This window comes from Condylura cristata, unplaced genomic scaffold (genome assembly GCF_000260355.1).
Source record: "Condylura cristata isolate star-nosed mole 26May11 unplaced genomic scaffold, ConCri1.0 scaffold00005, whole genome shotgun sequence".
NCBI classification, from domain to species: domain Eukaryota; kingdom Metazoa; phylum Chordata; class Mammalia; order Eulipotyphla; family Talpidae; genus Condylura; species Condylura cristata.
In genome coordinates, this window is record NW_004567106.1 from 51,799,680 (window position 1) to 51,826,383 (window position 26,704).

General features: G+C 36.9%; 1 protein-coding gene across 3 annotated transcripts in view; it reads left to right on the forward strand.

The window, feature by feature from the left end:
- The window catches only part of ST7 (suppression of tumorigenicity 7), a 172,690-nt gene that overhangs the window by 115,453 nt on the left and 30,533 nt on the right, over nucleotides 1–26,704 (forward strand). For 2 of the 3 annotated variants that reach the window (XM_004676970.2, XM_004676969.2), the window contains 3 exons: nucleotides 1,332–1,446; nucleotides 19,400–19,472; nucleotides 20,942–21,044. In XM_004676970.2, the coding sequence (XP_004677027.1) occupies nucleotides 1,332–1,446; nucleotides 19,400–19,472; nucleotides 20,942–21,044 (291 nt within the window). Of the gene's footprint in view, nucleotides 1–1,331; nucleotides 1,447–19,399; nucleotides 19,473–20,235; nucleotides 20,372–20,941; nucleotides 21,045–26,704 lie in introns of all 3 variants that reach the window. The other variant, XM_012721009.1, reaches the window with a different exon arrangement.

The following is a 26,704-nucleotide window of genomic DNA, read 5'->3' on the forward strand; positions in this document are numbered from 1 at the left end:
TCACCAACATTTGTTGTTGCTAGTTGTTTGAAGATGTGCCATTCTCACTGGGGTGAGGTGGTATCTCATTGTGGTTTTAATTTGCATCTCCCTTATAAAATAAGATCTTCTTTGTTCTTTTTTCTCCTGTTTGCTTTCATTGAAGTCCAATGTATCTTTTAACTTAAAACCTTCTTCTTAATCCTGTCCATAATCTTGAGACCATTCTTTTAATTATTTCTTCCACCATAATGTTTACTTCTTTTCCTCTTTGATCTTTTTTTTTTTTTTAAGATTTATTTATTTGTGCATACAGAACTGGGGTGCCGGCCAGAGGCTCAAGGGCGGTGAGAGACTTCACCAGAGACAAAGTGGAGAGCAGAACAGGCAGATCTACAAAGTACACTGCTGAGGGGAGCAGCGGGCGGGTCAGGAGAGGTCTGCCGTGCCATGTGGTCACCTCCAGGGCAGGCGGGAATCAAACTCATGTGGAAACAGCTTTAGATTCTCAGTGCTGTGCTTTAACCCGCTGCGCCACCAGGGAGGGCCCTCTTTGATCTTTTGTTGAATCAAATTGTATCCAGTCTCAACTGAATCTTTTGACATGTTTGTTACTACACCTGGGCTTTGGGGCACTTGGAAAAAAGACTTGACAATCCACCTGTAGCCTCTAGATGCATGGCCTCCAACTTGTTAGACCCTAAACATTCTTGATTACATCCCTAAGCAACTCTGTTTATTCTTGTCTTCAAAATTCCTCCTTGATACTTGTTCCCTCGGTGTCAGAAAATGACCTTGACTCCTATTTTATTGAGCCCACCATACAGGAACTCTTGAACATCTTCTTCCTTTCTTCCACTACCAACAATTTATCTAACATATATCACCTTCTATTTATCTTTTCCTGCTTTTTCACTTCAACTTTATTTCCAGGATCTTATAAGACTAGTACTGACTTTCTAACCCTTCTGCTCTCTGGCTTTCATGCAAACTGGCTTGGATGAGGTTAAACTGTTAAAACCTATGAAGTGGTTTTCAACCATTGCCTGATTTGGTCTCTATGGCATTTAACATCATTGAGAATTACCTCTAAGCTTCTTCCTCAGAAAACTCTTCTATGTTGGATTTTTCCCCCATCTGTGGTTCTCACAAATTCATTTTCCACTTTTCAAAATAGCAGAAACAATTTTAAGCATTTAACTTTTCTCAAAATAATAATTGTTGTACATGCATATAATTCAGTATTAATTATACTAAAGCTATAACATTACGTTATGGAAATATATTGAAATTCAGTATTACACTTAAAAATATAAAACACATTACTTACATCTTGATTTCTTTTTCCCCAGTTAATGAAGGAGTTCCCACTCCTGAGTATGTTCAACATCCACGAAAATCTTTTAGAAGCCCTTCTAGAACTACAAGCCTATGCTGATGTTCAAGCAGTTTTAGCAAAGTATGATGGTAAGTCCTTGGGTATTTGATCTTTGTGAATATTCCTCTCTTCTTTATGTATTTCAGTAATTAGACTGGAGAGTTCATTTCAGATAAAACAACACTTTAATATCTATACTTTGTTCAAATTTTCACCTATAACTTTGATGGTACTTTAGAAGTTCCTGACTAGTGGGGCCAAAAAATGTCAAGTGTCCTGTGCTCCATCTCGCTCCTTCCCTCTCAGCAGGTTCCCCTGTCAACAAGAGTTCTGCTTACTCTGCTTTATTACTGCTGTGGCTGAATCACTCCGAACCTGTGCAGGTAGTCACACTCTATTGAGATAGCACTGACTATTTCTGCTATACTCCATCAGTTGACCACAACAACTAACTACCAGTTGTTCATACTGATTATTTGAGGCAATAGAGAACAGCTAGTAGCACTTCTATAGCTCCTGTGACAACCCAGTAGTTATCGAAGATAAAATCATGTTACCTCCATATTCTCCTCACTAGAAAATATCCCTTATCTTCATGTGAGGGATTTTGAGGAATTTGCTATACCAGTTACCCATGAGATTATTCCATTTTGCTTGTTTTTAATAAACCAGAAAAAATAAAGTGCTATATCTTAGGTATCTGGAAATTCTTTTGTATATATTGTCATTGTTGGTGAAGTCACTGTTTAACTAATTATACAAAAATTATCCACATAATTACCTGCCATAAATTAGTTATTAGAATCTCCATAGAACATAATTCTATTTTGCCTTATTAACTCTCTTCCAAAAGTAAATATTTCTTTGTAAAGTGGATGTTAGGGAGTGATCAGATACATTACCTGATAATTTTGTACTTTATAAAATATTTTTAGTAAGCATCATAGGTACATTTAAAGAATTATTTAGGCCACTAGTTTCCAGAAATTCATTTGACATATAGAGCGAACAGTATTATTTTGGACACAATTCTTCATAGGGAATATCTGAAATGGGCTGGAGTTTTGATCCTCTGCACTTGGGGGAACTGAGGTATTGTGAGACTCTTTTGTTTTGTTCAAAGTGATGGAAACTAAAAGCCTTCAGTCAGCAATGGCATCACTTGGCCTGTGTGAACATGGTACCATGTGTAACAAGATATCAGCTACCTAGTATGGAACTGATTTGAGAGAGAGAGAAAAGTATTTGTGGCGCACTTTATAGTAAACAAAATAAAGACTGTTTGGCCTTCACATCAACTCACTTTTGTTCTCTGTTTATATGCTGGAATCTCAAGATTTGACTGAGTTTGGGAATCCAAGCCGGGAGGCTACCTCATAGGCAGTCTGCTCATACATAAGGGTTTCTGGTACAAAAGGAGCCCAGGCCCATTCATGTGGATTCAGGTGTTGATTCACTTTTCTGTATGCCACCCTAGCCATCAGAGCCATAGCAAGGTTGTTTTTGTCATTCCTAGTGACGACCTGTGCTTAACCTGTTATATCAAGACTTAAGAAAAAAGATTTAACCAATAGGGCCTTTGGGATCTCAAGTCTCATAAGGCTCCTTTCATAAAGATCTCAGTTCATTACAACAATCATCAGCTTTTTGTTTTAAGACTGATTGTAAAATAAAGAAATGAACTCATTTGGAACCTTCTGTTGAGTCTATCTATCCCATTGCTCAGTCTCTGTTCCATAACAACCAAAGCTGATTTATTAGATTCTGATAGCATATGTTCACATTATTTGTTACAACAGCTTGTCCCACCCTCCCACTAAAACTTGGCTTGCACTTTGCAAAATTCCTTTGTTGCAAATGGACAAACTCACCATACCAAGGCCCTTGTGTTGAGCTTTGTTTATGTTGTGTACCTGGCAACAGAGATGATGTTCTTATTCATTATTCATGGAAAAAGAGCCTCATTAGTGGCAGGACACATACTGCTGCTGAGCTGCCTTGTTAGGGGTTTTGGGTTCAGCAGTTGTCAATAGACAGCAGATGACCTAACATCAACTGAATTCTGGAGGGTATTTTGGTGCAGACTTGACTGAAGTTAGTGTCACAGTAGAAATATAATGAAGTGACTGGTGTGGTTACTGTTCTTGAGATGTGAGCTAATACTATTTTAAAAAACATGCCTTTTGTTCTTCACCTTATGCCATAAAATAGGCTCTTTCAGGTACATCCTTGTCACTTTTCCTGGTGACCCAAAGGACCTTGACTGAGTTGTTGCTTCAACGTGTGGCCCTGTGCAAGGAAGTGGGCACTTTTGAGGGCTTGTAGTACAGACAGCAGTTAGGGCTGCTCTATTCTCTACTCTGGTTTAGATGTCATCATTCTAATCCACGAGATGCTGGAGACAGCTCTTTGAATCCAGCCTCTTCATCCCTCCCACAAAGCCACACCCAAGGCAGGATTATGTTATCTTTGCAAATAGGAATGCTCTGGTTGGGTAGCTCTTTCTTGGATGGTTTATGGGTAGAGCAATCCTTCTTTATTACATTTGCTAGGTGACTTAATTTTTTAAATAGTATGTTGGAAAATGATACAGTGGGATTTGTGATGCCTTTTTGACCTTTGCAAGAAGGAGTTAGAAATATGGCAAGACAGAAAGGGAGAAAAAAACATGTTCTAAGGAAAGGAGGAAGGTAAAATGTACTCCCTGTGCCTTATTCTTCACCACTTTTGTTAGGTTTAAATTAAGAGACATTCACAAACTTCTTTATTTTGCTGCACTTTGGGAACCCTGGGCACCTAGTAGGATTATTAGTTAATTAGTCATAGCGCCATGTAATCTACAGTCTAATTGTGATTTTGTTCTTGAGATAACTTCTTAAGGCATGTTGTTCTAGCCATTAGACTGAAATGCTGTCTTGCCATGCTCAGAGTTTTTATACTCTTCTTTCAATTTGTTAACCAACATTATGGGTGGACAGTTTTATCCAAGTGGTTGGTCCTGGTTTGGGACTGCCCTTCAGTCAATGACTAAGATAGAAGTAGTGGCAACAGATAACATTTACTGAATTTTAAAAATGAGTCAGTGTCAGACAGGACTGTAAACTATGGACTCATTTATTTTCACCATAAACATGTGAGATAGATATTGTTAGTCCCATCTTACAGCTGGGCTAACTAGGGCAGAGAGAATTTAAGTAACTTCAGATGTCAAAGTAAGAGCCTAATATATCAAAGTGAAGCCCTGGTGGTGTTAAGTTATGAGAGAAAAAAAGATAAAAATGAAACCAGTCTTGTGAATTCTACAAGTAATGGAAAGCCAGAATAAAAACTGAGTTGGTCTTACTGCAGGCCCATGGTCTTAACCATCACATTCCCCTTGTCTTGCTGTTAACAGTATATATTTTTGTTTTGACTGACACCATTCTTGTTAGCTACAGTTTGCTGAGCACCTGCCTTATGCCAAGCTCATTATATCCATTACCTGTAACTCTCATAATAACGGTGCACAAGGTAGTTATTCCATTTTACCAGATGCAGAAACTGAGGTTTAGGTAACTTTCAAGACCACATTTTGATAAAACTGAAGAGCTAGGATTCAAATTCAGGTCTCTGATTCTCAAACCCATGTGTTTTTCATCACTGTAAGCCTTGCTAAAGTGATTTGCTCTCCCTCTCTCACTCCTCTTACGAAGACATGAATTAGGAGGCCAGAGGACTGGCACAGAATTTCAGTGATGCCAAACAGTCTTTTAAGATTCCTTTTGAATTGTTCTTTAAGAGGAAACCTAGACTTGCTTATCACTCTGAAACTGTCTTCAAACTATGACTGTCCACCTTTTACCAACTTATACCTGATTTTTATTAATCACAGAGGGGATTTGATGTATGGTATACATTTAATTTGAGATTTATCATATTTTTTCTCTAGTAATATATTTTCTATAAAGATAGAAATATTTTCAATATCATTAAGTCATCAAACTTCTTTTAGAAGCCATCATAAAAGTTGTTACAAGATTCGGGTTGTCTACAGAGATGTTTTTAGGCCACCTATGTTGAAAACTTAAGTCTCAAAGATTAGGGTAGTAAAATAAAAAAGAATTCATGTGTTTCTTATTCATTCTCAGTTGTGTACTTTTTTGTCAGAAGAATCTCATGTAGTAAACGAATGTGAAAGCGAGTGCTACAAGTTACCTTTGGGAGGGTCTGGTTCTTCTGTCTCTGGTTAGTGATCCTGTGGGTGCCAAAGGCGGCCAGGCACACAGGAGAGTGGTGCTGAGGGGCCTTGGCTGTGGTCCAGGCTGTGCAATCAACCCTCAACTCCAAATGTCAGGAGATGAGGGTGCGTCAGTGAATTGCTTAAACCACCCAGGCCTTGTTTTCTTTCTTAAAAAATGGAATTGAGACTTTGGAAGGCTAGCCAGTTTGCCCAATATCACATAGCTGGTCATTTGTTGTGTGGATTAAGGTATTTAATCCACAATTTAGTGTTCAGAGTAACACGGAGCCCATAATTGGAGTTTAGTAACTATTAGCAATTACAGAGAACCAAGATTATCTCTCCTGACTGCACAGCACTGTTCTTGATCAAATATCCTCAAAAGGAAACTATATATGAAATCTCAGTGAAAAATGTGAGAGTAAGAGCTACTCAGTCTTCTAACAGCACATATTTATTGATATTTGATAAGAACAGACATGCATAGTTCTATATATAAACAATTCATAAACATTTGGAAAACTGGAAAAAAAAAACCCAATAATGTCAGGGAGTCTTACTCTTAATGGCAAGACCAGTTGTTTTAGCCTTAGGGCAGTTTGCAATAATGGACATAGAAATTTTAGCTCTTCTTAATATTTACTCCATTAGGTCATTCAGTGATTGCTCTAAATTTGGGGGTAAAACTTCTCTGTGTGGGACAGCTGTTCTTTTTTTATAATCATGAATGCTAATATAAATGTAACAACTCTATCAAGGCTATTTTTACGGATGCCATCGTTCCTGTCTTAAATTAGCGTTATTATCTGGCATCTGGTAATGTGCAGAAGGTACATTTTTAAGAACAGGACATATTGGGAGAAAAAGTTTTGACTCAGATTGAAAACAGAAGTTCTAAAGAAAGCGTTAGAAAATCTATGTTGAAACTATTCAGAGAATAAGCTTTTTGCTGATACTGTTTTGCAGTCAGTGTAGTTTGAAGTAAAACTTTTGGAAACCTGGTTCACTGTCAGAGGCCTTATGAGTAGCACAAATTACTCAATTATCATCATATTTAAAAAAAAAATGGTCACTGGATACCATTTCCTTTGGTTAGGCAGTTTTCCATATATGTTTGAAGAGTTGTCAAGAATAAGAGGGATTTGGGATGCCTGAAGGACCAGTGAGGAGAATCTGTGCTCAGAGCATTTCAGGCTGTCAGTGATAGGCTGTTTAGCCCTTCAAAATGGTTCTTTTCATTTAACTTTATAAATGTGAGTTTTGATGCGGCAGGAACAAACTGTTTCTGCTATATATCCACTACAAAATAAAGCTGCATTTGAGAAGTGGCTTGAAATTCAAAAAAGCAGGTCTGTTTTAGTGCCAGATTCAAAGCTTAGTTCAGCTCTCTTCCCCTGCTGGCTCTTATGAACAAGACCAAGGGTACCAGGAATTTGCTGAGGAGAAACTTTCTATAAAAAAATGAACAAATGAATCATATTATTGCCCAAAAAATCAAATAATTATCAGCACTGATATCATAGGCTATGGCTTCAAGCCCCCAAGCACAGTCACTGAGAAATAGTGCTGTATAGCTTCGCACTGTGTGCCATGCTGCCTTGTAAACAAGAAGTAGATCTGGCAAGACAGATAGAACTTGGAGGCTACAAAATGACACACTATCAATGAATAATACTGTGTGTGCAGTGAGCAGGAGTTCTGACATAGATGCCATTTTAATAAGGATTGTATGCGTGAGAAATTTCAGTCTTTGATGATGGAAGACCTTTTGTGAAAGCATACAGCCATAATTCACATAGTTGGCACTTGAACACACCCTACAAATTTGGGCTCGCTTTGGTAAACCTTAGTGTCCAGCTAACATAAGTCACCAAGAAGGCATCCCTTCTCTGCTGTCTCCATCACATAAATTGTCATGTTTGACTTCAGGACACCAGCCACAGACAGGCCCTCTGACACAAAATTTCAAATAATATCTAGGTTTTGGCTTTGTAGCATAAGATATATTTTGGGAGTGGGGGAGTGGTGTAGTTGAGTACTTTCCCCAACCCTTCAAATGCTAAGATCCTATAGCATTTCCTGATTGAATCATGAACTCCCAGGTGGAACATCTTTTTGAGATTTTGGTATATTAGCCTTTTTTTTTTTTCTTCAGTGAAGTTTTCCCCCTTGGTTCACTTTTTAATTTGGCTTTTGAAGGTGAAACAGAAAAGTCCTCACACTCTCTGGATCTAAAAACAAACAAAAAAAAATCTGAGGATAAAATTCTACCTTCCTGTTGTTTTCTTTGTATCATATTGTGTATAGGAGTAAATCAGGAAATGTTATTAATACACATAGGATAGCATCATATAAAGGGACAGTAACAACACACTGCAGCCTACAAATAGCTTAGGAAGGAGAAATGGGCTATTTTGATTATATTTCTATTTGTTTGTATGGTCAGGTCCTGGCTGCACATGTTGGGTTAATTCAAGCTATGAGTTTATCAATATGTTGCCTTACTTAGAAAAAGAGATCTTGCTACTCACTAATCTTTAAGTGATTATAGAGAGTAGTTAGGGTTTTTAAAACGTTAACCCAGAAGTATCTATCATATTCATATAAAAACTACTTTTTGGTGCCTTCAGATACAGAGATGGACATGATCTATTCATTGTCAGCAAGAAGTTTTCAGTCTAGTGGAGAAAGATGTTTTTTAAAAGCCCACAGAGAGAAGACAGGAATGAATCAGTGTTCAGTGAATGTTTGAACACACTGTGGGTAGTGCAGAGAAAGAAATCCTTTGAGACAAACCCTGTGTCCTTTCCTCAGACACTTATGTACTAGGGTAGAAATTCAGAACATCTGTGGTGAATGAATGACTTGTTAGGTGGAGATGCCCCAGGACGTGGTGTCCTCACTTGTGATGAGCGCTGGGACTTAGTTATCTGTTGACTGCTGCCCTTGAAAAAAACTTGTTTTAGGGTAATAGATATGAAATTGATCTAACTGTGCATAAGAATGGCAATGATCTTTTTAAAATTACATCTTGTTGTTATTGTAGATGAACAGAAGGAAATTGGGTCAAAGGGATTATCACTGAAAAAAATGGTTCTTTCCTATCTAAAATTTTGCCCCATGGGTTTTCCAAGACACATCAAATTGACAGTTTTATTCATAATTACATAAATTTCTCCCAAAATTACTGCACTGAATTGCAAGTCAAAATAAGGGCATGGTATCAATCTGTCCTGCCACTCGCCTATTATGAGCCATTTATGACTTTGGAAAACTTTAGTCATTCTCCCTAAGATGACCTTTTCTTCAGCAAGCAGCATCCCCACTAAGGGGCCTTAGGAAACAGAGGTATTCGTTGCCTTCCTTGTTTCTGACCCATAGTTCTACATTTCTTTAACCTTGTCTCAGCTTTGCCTCCTGCTCCCTTCTTCCTCCCCCAACTTTTTTATTCCACTGCTTTTCAAATACACATCTAGATTTTGAACACCAGTATAATTGTGTGCATTCTAATGGAACACCACAAGTAAAGCTAACTGCAGCATATGTGTTGAAAAATAACAGGTTTCTGATTCTCACTCGAAAATGTAATCCACATCGATCACTTTTGGCGCATAGAAGCTAAATTCAATGTAAATGTTTGTATATTAAAGTTAATATCAAGTTATTTGGATATTAATTTAGGATTAGTTTGTGATTTTTTTTCAGCAATAACTAACCACCTACTATGTTTCAGACATGGGTTTGTGTTGTGGGTGTTTCAGACATGGGCTTGTGTTGTGGGTACAAGGTACTGAAGAAACACAGCTTTTACTCCCCAAACACACCACGGAGATGAGAGAGGAAAATAAGAAAACAGACAATTGCTATAAAATGTAAAGTCTACAACACTTAACCCAAGATGGAAAGAACACCTCACCCAATAAGGAGGGGTGAGGTGGGTCTTCCATATGGATATAGGTTAGAATTGAGCCAGATAGTGAGAGCATCTGAGGTAAAGATTGCAGCTTAAAAGATCTAGGACAAAACTGACATGGCTTGTATGGAGAAATCTGTATTCCAGAGCAGAGGGATGGAGGAAGGCTGCAGTGAAGAGCTGAAGATGGAATGAGTGAATTATTATGGGACCAGGGTAAGCTTGGATCTGGTTTGGATTTTATTTGAAGGCCTTGGAGAGACATGGAGGCAATATCAGCAGAGGATGGGCTTTGATTTGTTTGGAAAGTGAGGCAAGTGGAGAAAAGATTGATATCGTGCCCATTTTTGACTTGAGTGATTGAGAGATGAACACATTGCAAAAACGCTGAGATATGAAGTAGTGGAATGACACTGAAGAAGCCTGGTAGTGTGATTTCAGACTCTGTGATAAAGCAGAATTCTATCTTGTACAGAGATATTTGCTAGGTTTTCCAGCCAATTAGTAAAAAGAGTTTTTAAAGTTTGTTTTTTCTTCTTTAAACAACAAATAGGAATCCCAGAAACTTTGTTTTCTACATAATCAAAAATTCCTATTATAAACTGACCATTTAATTTCATTTCCTCTCTAGTAATCTCTTTAGCTACAGGAAATTGAGGTCTTCGTAGACCTAGCATAACCCTTAGATAATCTGTCTTTCAGGGAAGTGCAACTATGACACAATGAGAGCCTAATTCTGTTGAATTGTTACTATGAGAGGAGGAAGAAAAAGAGAGAAAAATGTGGGGGATGGGTGGAGTGCCACCTCTTCTTGAGCTGAAGTTTTGGAGGCAGTAGAGTACATGGCATAGATTACTACATGTGTATGTCTGTAACAAGTCTCATTGGGTAAAAACAAAGCACCTGATAGATTCTTTCCTTGATGGTACTTCAATTCCTATAAAAGTAGATTAAGTCAGAGAGTAATTAATAACCCTGTGTTTAATTCTTACCAACAAGAATGGACCATCAGAGGAGAACATGTTACCATGCAGATCATAACAGTAAAAGAAAGGAACATTAGACATAGATATATTTACTGAATCCTAAAACAAATGCTGAAAACTCCAAAATAACACTTTTTTTTGTAAGTCAGAGGAAAGATAAATATAAACCACCAAGTGGATATTTAATAAAAACAACTGGCTTTATGCTGACATTGTTTGGCATTGGAGATACAAAGATTTTTTTTCAATTGAAAAATGCTTCAAGTAGATGAGGTTATAGTTACTACTAATGGAAAAAGATGTAAAGGAAACACAAATGATCAAGGTCAGAATGACAAGTAGCTAAATAAATGTAGACAAGAAAGATACACTCTTATAAGCAGGTGTTCAGGGCAACTGATGTCCAGAGGAAGCAAAAGTCTTGAGATTCTAATTGTGAAAAGTATTTTCTAAGCAAAATGATGAGGAAAGTATAAGGGAAGACAAGGAAAGTAAAAAAGAACCATATTAGCAGTATGGGATGGTGACAAAACTATTTTATAAGACCAATTCTTACTAGTTAGGCAGTTTAGCTTCTCTGAGCCTTTACTTTTTTTTTTTTTTTTTTTTTTTAAGATTTATTTATTTATTCATACAGAACTGGGGTACAGGCCAGAGATGCGGAGGGTGAGAGGATTCACCAGGGACAGAGTGGGGAGCAGAACAGGCAGATCTACAAAGTACACTGCTGAGGGGAGCAGCGGGCGGGTCAGGAGAGGTCTGCCACGCCATGTGGATCTCCTCCGGGGCAGGCAGGGATCGAACTCATGCGCAAGTGGCTTAAGCTTCTTAGTGCAGTGCTTTAACCCGCTGCGCCACCAGGGAGGGCCTGAGCCTTTACTTTTTAAAAAAGATTTATTTACTTATGCATACAAGAACTGGGGTACAGACCAGAGGTGCAGGGTGGTGAGAAGATTCACAAGAGATAGAGTAAGGAACAGAAAAGGTAGATTGACTAAAATACACGGCTGAGGGGAGCAGCAGTTGGTATGGGTATGCTGTGCCATGTGGGTTATCTCCCTGGCTGGAAATCAAACTTGCGCTGAAGTGACTGTGGCCACTTGCATAGCACTGCGCTTTAACCCCCTGTGCCACCAGGAAGGGCTCCATAGCCTGTATTTCTGCAAATGTAAAATAAAATAAAAGATTTTTGATGGATGACCTTCACATCATCAAGGATTGATATTCAATCCTTTGATCTATTTTATAGTGCTACTATTTGGAGAAGAAAGTAATATGCTAATATTTTGATAAATGCGTACATTAATCCATCTCTACTTTGTATTTCCCCATCTCTATTTTGTATTTCCCCTATATTTCAGTAAATATGTCAGATCTCAGTAAGTATGTCACTTTGAGCAAAATTCTAGAAGAGATTACTTTGTAATTTATGAACACTGAAGAAAGAAAGAAGTGATTGAAGGTCCAACATGGATTTACTAAGAAAGCTGATGCAAATAAGAACATAATGAATGTAAAAATATTGTAGTCTATGCATAGTATTTAAATGTTTCTTATTCATTTGAATGGTCTTTCCCCCATGTTCATAAATTTTAGGAATATAGAGAAATATATATCTTTATTTAAAGAAACTTTGATGTTTTTAATGCTACCTTTTTTAGGTAATATGGAAAACATGGCCATAATACATAATGAATAGATGCACATGTTTTTGCAGAACAATAAAAACTTACGGTGACCTCTAGAATCCACTCCCTATTTTCTCCCTGATCATTGCTATGGTCAGTATCTGTAAAAAAAATCAAACCTGGGCCCTCTGTGGTGGCAAAATGTGTTAAAGTGCAGCTATGAAACTAGCTATAGTTGCTTTGGCACGAGTCTGATCCCTGGCCAGGGAAATGATCATATGGCGTGTCAGACCTCTTCTGACCCACACTCTGCTCCCCTCGGCAGTGTATACTTTGTCAGTCTACCTTTTCTGCTCTGGTGAATCCTCTCAGCACCCCTGTACCCCAGTTCTGTATGCATAAATAAATCTAAAAAAAAAAAAAATCAAACCCTTTAGGTAGCGTAGTACAGTTAAAAATCATATGCTCTGGGGCCCTCCCTGGTGGTGCAGTGAGTTAAAACACAGCACTAAGAAGCTAAAGCCACTTCAGCATGAGTTCAAGCCCCACCCTGGAGGTGACCCGCATGGAGTGGCAGACCTCTCCTGACCCACCTGCTGCTCCCTCAGCAGTGTACTTTGTCAACCTGCCTGTTCTGCTCCTCATTCTGTCTGGTGAATCCTCTCACCGCCCCTGCACCTCTGGCTTGTACCCCAGTTCTGTATGCATAAATAAATAAATCTTTAAAAAAATCATATGCTCTGAAGACAGCTCATTTATGTTCTACCTGTACAGTATTGGCATATTTCTTAACCATTATGTGCCTTACTTTCTATAAAAAACAAAAAACAAAAAAAACAAGGCTAGCAGCAAGGCCTATTGTAAAGGATTGCACTGAGGATTAAATAGGAGAATGTGTATAAGTGTCAATAACATTAAGTCCTCAGTGTGATCATTTATTTTGATGACAATAATGTTCACATGGAGGAGGAAGACATGTTTACGAAATGTGTGAAACAGAGCTGTGGATAGTAACATGAGTCAGAAAGATGACTAATAGACTGGATTTATGCAGAGAAGATTAAGACTTACTGTTTTAAATTTTGCCTTAAGATTTAAAATTTAGGGGCCTCCCTGGTGCAAGGGTTTAAGTGTCCGCACTATGAACCTGTCCACAGCCACTGAAACCTGAGTTCAATTTCCAGCCAGGCAGGTGGCCCACATGATGTGGCAGACCTCTCCTGTCTTTCCCTCTGCTCCCCTCAGAAGTGTACTTCAGTACATTTGCCTGTTCTGCTCCCCACTGTCTCTGGTGAATCTTTTCACCCTCCCCACACCTCTGGCCTGCATCCCAGCTCTTGTATGCATAAATAAATTTAAAATTTATTAAATTTAAAATTTAGTAGAGTGAAATCCTGCTTATAGGTTCAAAAACTTTTGCCATTTGAGAGAAAAGACCTGGCTTTAGCAGAAATCAGTTTGACTAGAATCTGAGGGTTTTGTTGACTATACAGTCATTGGAGCAAATGAGGAGTCTGCTGCTCTACAAGCAGAGCCACCCTAGTGGGACACTCAGAAAGGTGTAGTGGGCATTGCTCCTCAAACTGCATGAGGAGCTTGAGCTCTGGACTGGACAACTCTCGGGATTTAAGTGATTATTTCCACCTGTGATTCTCATGCAAGCAACTACTATTCATTAACAGAAATAAGTGAGCCTTTCTGAAGAATATGACACTTAGAAACTGGAAGTATTTATTCTTGAAAAGTTTAGGTTTAGAGGAGTTTTTTACCATCACAATACTTGAAAGGCTGACTTACAAAAAAAAGCAGATTCTATTTTGATATAGAAGACAAAACTGTTAATAATTTTTCATTATGGATGTGTAGAGCATTTGGAGGGGGCCAAAATAATAAGGGCAAGTCAAGTATTATGAAGCTAGGTAAAAGTGATAAAAACATCTTCAAGTGGCACAGGATTATAGGTTTGCTTTTGTAAAATCTTTTTTTATTGAAACATGAATACAAACTACATGCACAAATCTTAAGTTTAGAGTTGGATGACTTTACTTAGGTATGCACCATTGTTAGTTCCTGGTAAGCAGAGAACTTTTCCATCATCTCAGACTATCTTGGAGCAAATAAAGCTGCCCTCCAACTTGGAAGTAACCATTTTTCTGACCTTTATAACTACACATTAATTTTGCAAACTTCAAACAACCATTTTAGTCTACTGTTTACCAGTTCCCAAACTGACAATTTCATTGTCAGGTATACATCCTAGATAAATGAGTCTTAGAAAAAAAAGTTGACACCAAAATGGTAACAACTTTATAATCACCCCAAACTGGAAAACAATTTAAATAGCCATTAGCAAGTAACATATTGTGCTATATCCACACAATGAAATACTACTCAGCAATAGAAAAGAATAAATCATTAAGTTGTGCTACAATGTGGATAAATCTGAGAAAGGTTATGCTGAGTGAAATAAACCATATACTTTATGGTTCCATGAGTGCCAGCTTTAAGATTGGACATTTTAATAAAGGATTTTCATGGCAATTTGATTTTGCATGTGTAAGATGCTTGGGAAAGTCCTTCCCACGAACTTTTTCTTCCCAGAAAAGAACCTGTATGAAATAAAAGATGGCAAAGAATTAGAAGGAAAATTAAACTAACACCAGCAGTTCCATTTTGCTTAAGTTTTTTTAGTATTCCCTGTTTCTGCAATGAGTAATGGAATGATGTGATGTCTCGTTACTGCCTTTTATTTCCTCCTTGGATTCTAGTTCTTAAGGAGACTTTCTGGTAATAAACTAGCTAATTGCCACTTACAAAAGACAAAAAAGTACTTTATAGTTAGATTTTGCTTGTGCAAAATGAAACTTAGAATGATTTTGAAAGTCCCTCAAAGTAAAATTTCAGAATAAATTACAAGCAGTTTGGAAAGCAGCTAATTTGTTATTTCCTATTCAGAACTTCTGATACTACTGTGTTCATCCACACTGTTATCCACTTTGTTCCACTTGTCATTTTATTTATTTCATTCATAGTAATAAAAGCATAAAATCATTGTTAGGCAAAACTATAGAGATGGAGAACAGATTAGTGCTCATAGGGGTCAGATTTGAGTGGGGAATATACAAGTATAAGGTGTTAGAGCAAAAGTGTTCATCTGTAGTGATAAAAAGTTGTGTTTTTGATGGTAGTGGTAGTACTATAGCATTGTCAATTTCTTGATATTGCAGTACACTTATTTAAGATATCACTATTAGGAGGAACTAAAGGAAGCATTCACACAAGTTTATGTACTATTTTTACAATTTCTTGTGAACCTATAAATACTTTATAATTGTAATAAGCAGCAAAAATCATGCCTCATTCCTCCCCTTCCTTTCTTTTAGGAAATGGAAGAAGTATGCTCATGGAGCAAATAGCCCATAATAAGTTATTTTCTTTAAAAGATGGGGTGTGTGTGTATATATATATATAAAGTTGGGGTATATATATATATATATTTCTTTTTTTTGTAAAAGTAAGTATTGTAGCTCTTGTCTTTGATTTAGATGTTAGAAAGTTATTAAGCTAAGATTACTGGAGTGACTGCCCTATACCAGGCATATTGCTATAGGAATTAATTTTCATAAAGATGTGTAAATATAGTTGACCCTTGAACAACTGGGAGTTTAGAGAGGTCAAGCCCCTCATACCAAGAGGAAAATCTACATATGACTTTTTACTTCCCTAAAATTCACTAAACTATAGTTATCTCTTTGTTTTCTTGAGGGATTGGATCTCCACCACCCCACCCCATTCCCCACCTCCATGGAATGCTCTAGTGCCTTAATATACATAGGTTTTGCATCCACAGATTTAACAACGAGCATCTGCCATTGGTTGAATCTGTGAACATGGAACTGGTGGGTAGAAAAACAACCTCCGTCTGTATAGACCAGTGCCATTCAAACCCATGTTGTTTAAGTCTCAGTTTTTGATCTGGTAGCTATGTAGGCTGATAGCACTTCATATAGTTTCTAATTCTGTCTGTCAATACTGTTTGTGTCTAGTTTTACCAAACTCGTTTTTACCTATGAACTTGCTTCAGACTATGTATAGGGCAGAATTCTTCCATATAACATAATTGCTACCCTTTAAAAATTCACTTAGTTACATGTACATAACAGGAGGCTTTGAAAATACACATGAAGAATAGGAAAAATTGCCCAGAATCCTACCACCCAGAAATAAACACTATTGCTATTATTATACATAATTCTTGTCTTCTTATCTCTGTATATATATAAGTGCTTTTAAAAATATATGGAATCATAAAAAAAATCTATTTTACTTATTGATTTGTACTCAACAATACAACATTTCTCCAGGTCACTACTTTTCTACCACATGATTTAATGAGTACATTGCATTGCACCTGGAAAATGTCCAACACCTTATCCAGTTCTCTTACAATTGGACTGTTAGGCTACTTTTGTTTTTCCCTCATCAGCATCCTTGAGCTAAATTTTCATACATAGGTGTGATTACTTAGCTTAGGATAAAGTCTTAGAAATGGAATCACTTGATGGTTAAAGTTTTTAAATTATTGCTAATGATAAAGTATTATTTAAAAGATATGTTGTAAGCAAAAACCATACTTCAATGAAAAGATCCTTTATCCGAAGGAAAATTCAGTGTCAGTTTGTTTAGAGTGGTTCATCCCTCTTAGAGACAAATTGCCATGACCAATAGAGATAAAATTGTTTTGATAGACTTAAAAAGGAAAATTAAGAATGTCTAAACAATTTATGTAAAAATGTCCTGATTAAAAAAAAATTAAAAGCAATGAGACCATAATTTATTAGAGTAAAAAGACACGTGGAGTGAACATGCCACTGATGGGGAATGGGAGTGGGGTGTCATCAGGGAGTGTCTATACCCCTTCCTTGTTTGGTACTGATTAAAAAAATATTTAATCACACACACCACAATCTTTTACATACAATACAGAGAGTTGAAATGTTTTAAAATGGGGATAATTTACTACGTAGTAGTCATAGTGTTGACTTTTGTTGTATTTTTCTAGTTGTAAATGTCTTGTCTGGGCATAAGGGCGCATGGTTCAAATTAAAGATCATCTCTGATTAGGCATCACTAGTCTTCTGTTGAAACAACTTGGTTATTGCTTTTTTTTTTTGCATTTGTACTGGGTGAATATGCTTGATTAGGTAAGCATCAGAATACAATCTGATCTTTTTCATTGAGAATCTAAATTCTTAGCAACAGGCTTTTTTTTTTTTTTTTTAATTTATCAAATAAAGCTCTAGCTTGTGCTGCCACGTTGAAACAATGAAGACCTTTGATTGTAGCCTCAGATCCATTTTAGGACTTTACATTGGTCCCCTATATCACAGAAAGGTGCTAAGTTGACAAAGAAGGAACACAGACCACCGCAGGAAGATTGGAAACAAGCATTGGAAAAACTTAAATTAACTGTCTCAACTTTAACAGAAAGGTCTGAACTTATAAGTAAGACATGTGTTGTCTGCAGTTTTTGATCTTCCAGTAAGAATCAATGAGTGGACCCTGGCCAACAAAGTATTTGATTCCTGGACTCCAATCCCACACTGGGAAGCAGCTAAGTGTTCAGATATTGGAAAAGCAATAAAATGAATCCATGAACTCTCAACTTTCTTTTTTATTTTTTCTTCTTAGTGATAATCATACCATTTTGTATTATGTATATGGTGGCAAATTTTACTTGAATATAATTTATAAGACCAGGGTTACAATACTGTATTAGTATTTTCAATACTGTATTAGTATTTTCCATGATTATTTGTAGTTTATCAGTGTAATTGAAATTTCTGTCAAAGAGAACTTCTGCTGGGATTGATGGTAAACACTTGTTAGTGGATGAGAGATTGGTATTTTTTTTTAAAAAAGATTTATTTATTCATGCATACAAGAACTAGGGTACAAGCCAGAGGGATGGGGGATAAGAGGATTCACCAGAAACAGAGTAGGGAGCAGAACAGGCAGATCTACTGAAATACACTACTGAGAGGAGCAGCAGGCAGGTCAGGAGAAGTCTGCTGTGCCATGTAGGTCAGCTCCCTAGCTGGGAATGGAACTCATGCTGCAGTGGCATCCGATAGCTTCATAGTGCTGCGCTTTAACCTGTTGCATCATCATGGAGGGCCCAGTTTTCTTTTAATATTATATTCTTCTGCTGTCTTTTGGCTAATTATGAGATTTTCCTTTCTTTCCAACTGTAATATAATTCTAAGTTGAAGCAAGCTCTGCCAACAAGTTTGTATTCAGATGGTGAATTTACAGCCCCTGGGAATAGCACCGTTTTACTTGTTCTGAATTAAGATGGTAATTTCTATGCCATTGTACAAATTTTGTTGAGTATTAAATACAATTCTGGTAAGAAATACAATGATAATTTAGAAACAAAATTTCCCTTCAAAGAAACTGCCTTCTTAAAATTTACCTATTAAGTACTTTTATTTCATTGTTAACTCACTATATGAATGTTAACCACTCTTATTCCTCCACTTGAAAATTTGTGTACAAACTGAAAGGTGCTATTTTTCTGGGAAACAAATTAGGCTTTATATGTAAAGGAATTTGTCATAGGTTTGAATGAACAAAAATTGCATAGTTTCTAAAGATTTCCTAGATGTCATTTAAAATAAATATATATCTGTAAAGATTTCTCATATAATTTATGTAAATAATATATATCTTACATTTTTAACAAAAAAAAAAGAATATGAACTTAACTGAAATACAACGCAAAGGAAACCTGGTTTAAATTTGACCATGAAACAATAACTTATTTAATACATTTATTTACAACTAAAAATAAATTTTAAAAATCAACCAGGTTTATTTTTCTTCACATTATTATTTCATATGCTAATGTTGAAAAATTTTATGTGACAAATTCTTGCCTTTCATGATGTCAAATAAATGTTATTTATACAATATTCTCCCATTTACATACAATTAGCTATTCTCTGCTTAAATAAACCCAGTATGTGAAAATTAATATTTTAAAATAGGCAATTGCTAAAGTCAGTCTACTGGATTTTAAATATTAACTATTCACCAAAAAAATGAATTACCCTTATTTTGACATAATACCCTGAAACATAGGAACAACTCTATATTGTATTTCATTAAAATATTCTTAATTTATGTTTATTATGTTTTATTAGGCTCACATGATTAATATGCTAGTGTGTTTAGAATTATTGCTCTTTATTTCTGCAAATTTACAAGAGTTCCTCCTTTCTTTTTCTCTTACAGATATAAGCTTACCAAAGTCGGCAACAATATGCTACACAGCTGCCTTGCTCAAAGCAAGAGCTGTCTCTGACAAGTAAGTGAGTAATAACTAGTGCTATAGTAAAGGCGTGACCTGACTTAAGGAGATGTGTTGCCTCTGAGGACTTTCTCTGGAAGTTTCTCTTAGTCTGTGAAACCCCTGCTTATGAGCATGCATTTTCCAAAATCTGCTGATCTTTCTTTCACTACTAGAAGGAGAGAATGTATATTCCCAGGTATTGTAAGAGTGTATGTTTCCCTAAAGAGAGTTTTATGCGAAATTCCTTGCCTCTGAGGTGACTTTTTTCTTTTTTCTTTTTTTTTTTTTTTTTTGCCAGACAGTAGATACCAAAAGGTCTGCTTGGGACTTACATATAATGCCTTCCTCATAATCATTTTTTTGCATATTCTTCTTCCTCTAGCAGCCCAAGACTGGGTAGTAGTCAAAAAAGACATGTAACATGGCAGAGGGAATGTCAACTCCCTTTCTTTGCCTCATCAATTCCAAATTAACTCCCCAGCCAGAGTCCTTTGAGTGGCCATCTCAGTGGGACATCTGCTCATTTATTCAGGCAGGTGACTGTGGCATGAGAATGTTCATAAACAGCCAAGATGACTGGCAGGTGAAAGAGGATAGATTGCTTAACTGTTTTTGAGTTCATAGACACTTAAACTTCCCCAATACAATCCCTCTGTAGCCTTGAAAAGCAGATAGGAGGAAACGAAAACAGCCTCTGCTATGTCAGACAGGTTTGCTGTTAAGTGTGTGTGCACTTCGAGACCGAAGTAATTTTCTTTCATTCTTTTTTATCCTGTAGATCGCCAGTACCTACTGCAACATCTTTTCTCCCTACACAGCGACTCCAGCTTGGGAGGGCAGGGCCAGGGTTGTCACAGCTTCCCCTGTGGTGTCTGCCTGCCAAGCACAGCTCTGGAGTTAGCCCTGGGTGTGAGGTGAGAAAGAGATTGCATGGTCTGGTTTTTTTCATTCACTTGGGCAGGTGTCTTGCCCACAGTTTGGGCATGCACACCCCCCCTACCGGAACGGCCCCAAGCAGGCTCTCCTGCTGCTGAAGCTGCAACGACTTAACCCTCCATGGCAGCACTGACTTTGGGTTGGGAGCCTCCTTTAAAATTCTCCCCAGTTCTGTTTTTAACCAAGTGCGCTCTTCTGTAATCTAGTTTTCTCTTTTTCCTACACTGTCTGCCCTCAACAGCCCTACCCCCACCCCTGACCTAAGCAGGTACCTTGTAGAAAATTTAGATTAGCTATTTAGACAGAGAGACTTGACAGCTGAATTTAATTCCTGCCGTGATTAGATGCAAGCACGCTTTCTGCTTCTGCTGGGTTTTTTGTTGGTCTCGGTCTGAGGGGTCACTCAGAGGTTCTGCATAGTGGAGGTCTGGAGAGCTCATGCCATTGACTCACTGTGGTTTTATGGGCCCTTGATGTGCAGATGACTCTCTGGGTTGATGCCCAAGCAGTGGTCCCAACTGGATGGTGTTTGTCTTTCTGCTTTTCAGATTCTCTCCCGAGGCTGCATCTCGGCGGGGGCTGAGCACAGCAGAGATGAATGCTGTAGAGGCCATTCATAGAGCTGTGGAATTCAATCCTCACGTGCCAAAAGTGAGTCTGTGGAATCCCCACAGGAACTCGTTATGATAGCAGAGAAAGTGTTCAGTGACCACAATGTCATGTCTTGAATACACCCAGTTATAAAAAATTGACTTGCAACCATTGAATGTTGAGGTCCTGTATAGTCTATGGTCTTTTGCCTCATTTTTTTTAAGCAAAAGCTACATTCAGGGGGCTTTGTGGCTAATTTTCAGACTTCATATAATCAGGGTAAATTGATAGAACTAGCTTAGACAGGCTAGGTCAGGAAGAAGACTGAAATTGGCCAAATATGGAGATCCCAAGGGTGTTGATGCATTTGATAGGAATTTCTCACCAGTTGTAGTCTTACTTAGATTCAACTTGGGAAATGAATGATGATGAATAAAATTGGTAAAAAAAATATACTGAGTAATGTAACATTCTATATACTTAGGTGATAGCTTATCTGTATCGGTAAGAAGGTAATAGGAAAACCTCAAAGTAGTATTTTTACTTTTGATTTGTGAGTATCATTTTAATAGGTAGAGTAAGAAATGTTCATCTTATTGTCTAACTTATATTGACCAAAATATTGACCAATTTAAATATTTCTTCTGAATTTAATTTTAAAAGAGTCAAACTTGATTTGATCATTAAATGAACATACATTGATCACTCCCTATATCTGAGTTCCTGTTGTGTGATAGACACATTGCTGAGGCTACTTTCAGTTTCGCAGTACTATGCAGCCTGTGAGCAACTGTTCCTAGAGTTCACACCAGGTACAAGACATAGTTTCCTTGGTAAAATGTCTGATGAAGCCTTCTGTTGGTGAAAAATGACAAAAGAAGTTTTGTTTTGTTTCAACACAACAAAAGGATTTTCTGTTTGAATTGTTGAGTGTGTGGTGAGAGCATGGAATTACCGACTTTATATTCTTGACATCTAGAGTGATAGCTGTAAGTGATCTAGTATCACTCCTGAAGTCTTCCTCAGGTCATGGTCATCTTCCCCCTAAACAGGAGATTGAAGAGTGGTGCACAATACCACATTTACAGAAGGATATATTTATCCAGGGTATATTTAGTTCTGGTGGATAATAACCAACATAATGTGTAGACTTATATATTTTAAGGGATAGTGTGACATCTATCTCCTATTTAATACATTTTTTATTAAGTGAAAATGTTCAGTTAAATTTGATTAAAGTATCATGAAAATATCCTGAATTATACTGAGCTTAAGTCAACAGTTAGTATTTATTGGATGCCATTGTCAGCTATAGAACTTTTCTATAAGCATAAATAAAGTTCTTTTAGATGTACTGTTAGCCAATAGATTCTTAAAGTCTATTGTTAGAGTCGTAGATTCTGCAACTAAAATTTGGATTCAGGTTTTAGCTCTATCATTTGTTTATAGAGATGTATCAGTAGAATACACTTTAGCTATGAATTTGTGGGCTTACCATCTCAAAGTTTTCCCTTTTCCTTCAAATGAAGATAGAAATATAAACATTATAAATCTTCTATGATTAGCTAAGATAATATAAACCTCTTTGAAAACATTCAAATTATTAAAATTGTTGATATTTAAATTGTTAGAGGTCCCTCAAGTCTGGTATCCAGCTCTTAACTTTTCCAGGTATACCCAAAACTGGTATAATATTGTTCAGTAGAGAGTTAGATTAAATCTGTTATTTAATTCTATTATAATTGTCCTAAATAGTTGTTTGAACCTCTAGTAGAATATTAAAAGTCATAGTGTAAGACGCCCATGGATGAATTTGACTCAGTCAACTAGTATTTACTGAAAAAAAAAATAGAATTTTTCTATTTTTGAAATATTTAACTTTCCTTTATTTAGTAACCATAAAGTTGAGAGATGATAGCGGTCATTGGGAAACTGATTTTCCATCACTTTCCTTCATTTGTGATTATACTGAGGGAGACGCTGGTTTACAGATCTTCTTCATCTGTATTCTTTCCCCTATTTCCTAGGAAAAAACCCTTGTGAGTGAATGGCTTCCTACTTTCACAATTAATCACAAATCTCTGGTACCTGTGTATTATGTACCAGGCATCTTTTATGTATGTTCTGATATGTATTGAACTACTTGCTAAAACTGAGTAAACACACATAAAACACAGTTGCCTATTCATACACACAGTGCCTACTCAAGCAGAGAATAGCCATAATTTTAATGAGATAGCAATAAGGGATATAAAGTATTACACAGTCAGTGTAGGAAGGAACACTAACATTCATGTAGGTGACTAGATAAAGAAACTGTGGTATACATATTCAGTGGAATACTACTAATTTATTGAAAATTGCTTTCAGCCACAGTGTGGATGGGACTTGCAATTATTATGCTAAGTGAAATAAGTTGAAAAGTAGAAGTTAAAAACTCAGTGTTTTCACTAATTTGTGGAATGTCAATAATCAAAGAAAACAAACTGGCAAAAACAACAAAAATAACTCCTAGACTCTGAAAAACATATTTGCCTCCATAGTGCAAAGAGAAGGTGGGTAGGAAGAAAAAGTATATAGAGTACCAGTGTGATAATGTAAAGGCACTAGAACTTGGGTGGTAGGGAGTGAAGAATATACACATGTTGATGTATGAAGCCACTTTCTTGAAATAATATAATTATATTAATAAATGGTAAACCAGTACAATTTGATTTTTAAAAGGTCATTTAGGATACCTTCAGAACTTCAGTTTGAATTGCTCCTCATAATGACTTTATGTATGATAATTACTGATTTCTACTGAATATTTACTATGTGCCAAGCACAGTGGTGACTGAACTATATACATCATCTCATGTATTTTTCATAGCACCATTGTGAAGAGTCTCATATTATTACCTTTAGTACATTGATATGGGCCCTGCAGGCTTGCAGGGGTTAAGTGGCCTACATCCTGCTTTGCGCTTTTGAGTTTAACTGCTTTAGTTATCTCGAATGTGTCGAATCCTGTAGTGTTTGTCCTTCTATGACTGCTTATTTCACTTCGTTTAATGTCCTCTATGCTTGTCTGTATTGTAGCATAGGATAGGACTTGCTTCTTTTTACAGACAATAATATACATATATATGTATATGTATATATGTGTGTGTGTGTGTGTGTGTGTGTGTGTGTATGCACACTGATTTTCTTCATCCACTACTTTCATGGAAATTTAGGTTGTTTCTGTTTCTTATTTATGGCAAATAATGTTGTAGTTAACATGGTTAAGCAAATATCTCTTCCAAATCCGATTTTCAGTTCTTTTGAATGTATACCTAGAGGTGCGAGTGCAAGACAATGTAGTAGTACTCTTAGATTTTTTTTGAAGAACTTCCATATGGTTTTTCACTGTAGTGGTCTTATTTTTCATTTCTATTAACAGTGCACAATGATTCCAGCTTTCCCTCTTCCTTGCTAATGCTTCTTGAATTCTCTTTTTTTTTTTTTAATTTAAAATCCTAAAGTGTGAGGTGGTATCTCATTGTTCATTCGATTTGTATTGCCCTGGTTATTAGTGGTGTTGAGGGAGGACAGTTCACTAGCTCTCTTTTCAGGTACCTGAAGTTTCCCTTGGAAAAATGGCTCTTGGTGTCCTTTGTCCATTTTTCACTCAGGTTGTTTTATTTATTTATTTTTCTATTGAATTGTAGGAGTTCCTTACATATTATGGATATTAACCCTTATCAAAGAGATGGTTAGCAAATATTTTCTCCCTATGCATAGATTCTATTTGCACTGTCTTACTGCTTCCTTTGCCAGGTAGAAGATTTTGGTTTTGATGTATTCCCACTTGTTTATTTTTGTTTTGTTGCATTGCCTGTGTTTTTGGTGTCATCCAATAAATTTTTGCTAAGACCAATGTTAGGGAGTTTTTTTTCTCTGTGTTTTCTTCTAGGAGTTTTGTAGCTGAAAGTCTTACATCTTTTTTTTTTTTTTTAAGATTTATTTATTTATTTATACAGAACTGGGGTACAGGCCAGAGATGCGTAGGGTGAGAGGATTCACCAGAGACAGAGCGGGGAGCAGAACAGGCAGATTAACGAAGTACACTGCTGAGGGGAGCAGCGGGCGGGTCAGGAGAGGTCTGCCACGCCATGTGGTCACCTCCGGAGCAGGCGGGGATCGAACTCTTGCGGAAATAAATGGCTTAAGCTTCTTAGTGCTGTTCTCTAACCCGCTGTGCCACCAGGGAGGGCTAAAAGTCTTACATCTTTAATGCATTTTGAATTGATGTTTTTGTGTGATCTAAGCCCAGTTTCATTCTTTCACACATGGATATTGTTTTTTACTAGCCTTTGTCAGCAAAAAGTAATGAAGAGAATGATTTGGTTCTTGTATTCTCTAATGTAGAATTCAGGTTGTGGCCAACTCCAATAGTACATGCTTTTGGGCCTAAAAATTTTTTTTTTTTTATCTTTAAGAGTATTTCCTTAGAATGGAGTTATAGAGTAGAAATTATTGAATAGCATACAGAAGCACTTTAGGGCTCTAAATATTGCAGTAGTTGCAATACCAATATTGCAATAAATTTGCAGCATTTTACATGTCCACCAGCGGATAACTCCTTCTTTACCAATTTGTCACACCCTTACCAGCATGGAACAGCTTGTAACAAAAAACACTTGTGATTCTACGAACTACAAATGGAGTTTTGTTATTATAGTTTGCATTTCTTTGCCACTGCTTGTGCCACGGAAATTTGTTAGTGATGTACATTTATTCTTTTCTGAATTGCCAGGCCCATTAAGTAGAGTTCCTGTATTACTGGGAGAACATATTAATCATGATGATGGAGCCAAGGGTAATGACAGAGGTCAGAGTCAGCAGACCTGTTAAGGACCATTAAAATGTTCAAAAGTATTTCAAACAAGGATTACCTCTTTCTTTCTGTCCATGGGACCAGAGTGAACTATGGGACTTAGTTCCCTATCTATTTCCTTTTTGGTAAAGTGGGGATAAAAAAAAAATAGGCTACACAGCATTGAAGAAAGTAAGTGGAATTATAGTTTGGGACTCATCCAGGTCATATCACTCCCTTCACTGTTTCTTCCCTTGTACATTCGGCACCATTTCTGTACTTGCAGACTGTGTGGAAATAGAAGCTGTCGAGAAACATGCATATACAGGTACTTCTTGGACTCTCCTAGTCTGAAGAAAACTACAGACAGTAACACTGGCATTGACCTTGAGTACCAGCAGTATCCCTTCAGAGCTCCAGATGTGAGGGGAGACTCTAGAATGTTCTGGCTGCCACTGTTGTTTTCAGGGATTCCTAGTTTATAACTGCGTGGTAAATCTCCTGCATGTGGCTTTTAGAGTTACCCATTTTTGACTTGTTACTTCTGTTCTTCTAGCATAGCCACCCCTGCTCCCTGCCTCCAAAACAAAACAAAACAAGCATAAACACCAACATGATAATAACGTATTACTTTTAAGCAGTAAATAAGTTTTTCCCTCCTAATGTTGTTTGTGTGAAACCTTAATGAGCAAATCAAGTCAAGTAGAACTGCTCTGATTGCAATACAGATGCGAAGATTGGTAGCCAGCCCAGCAGCTTCAAGGTACTTGGACATTATAGATTGGAAAACAAACAAGCCTGTGACCCATCACTACAACCACAAGAAAATCCCAAACTGTTGAGGTCCCACTCACATAACAGGAGGCCCCACCTGTTGTAA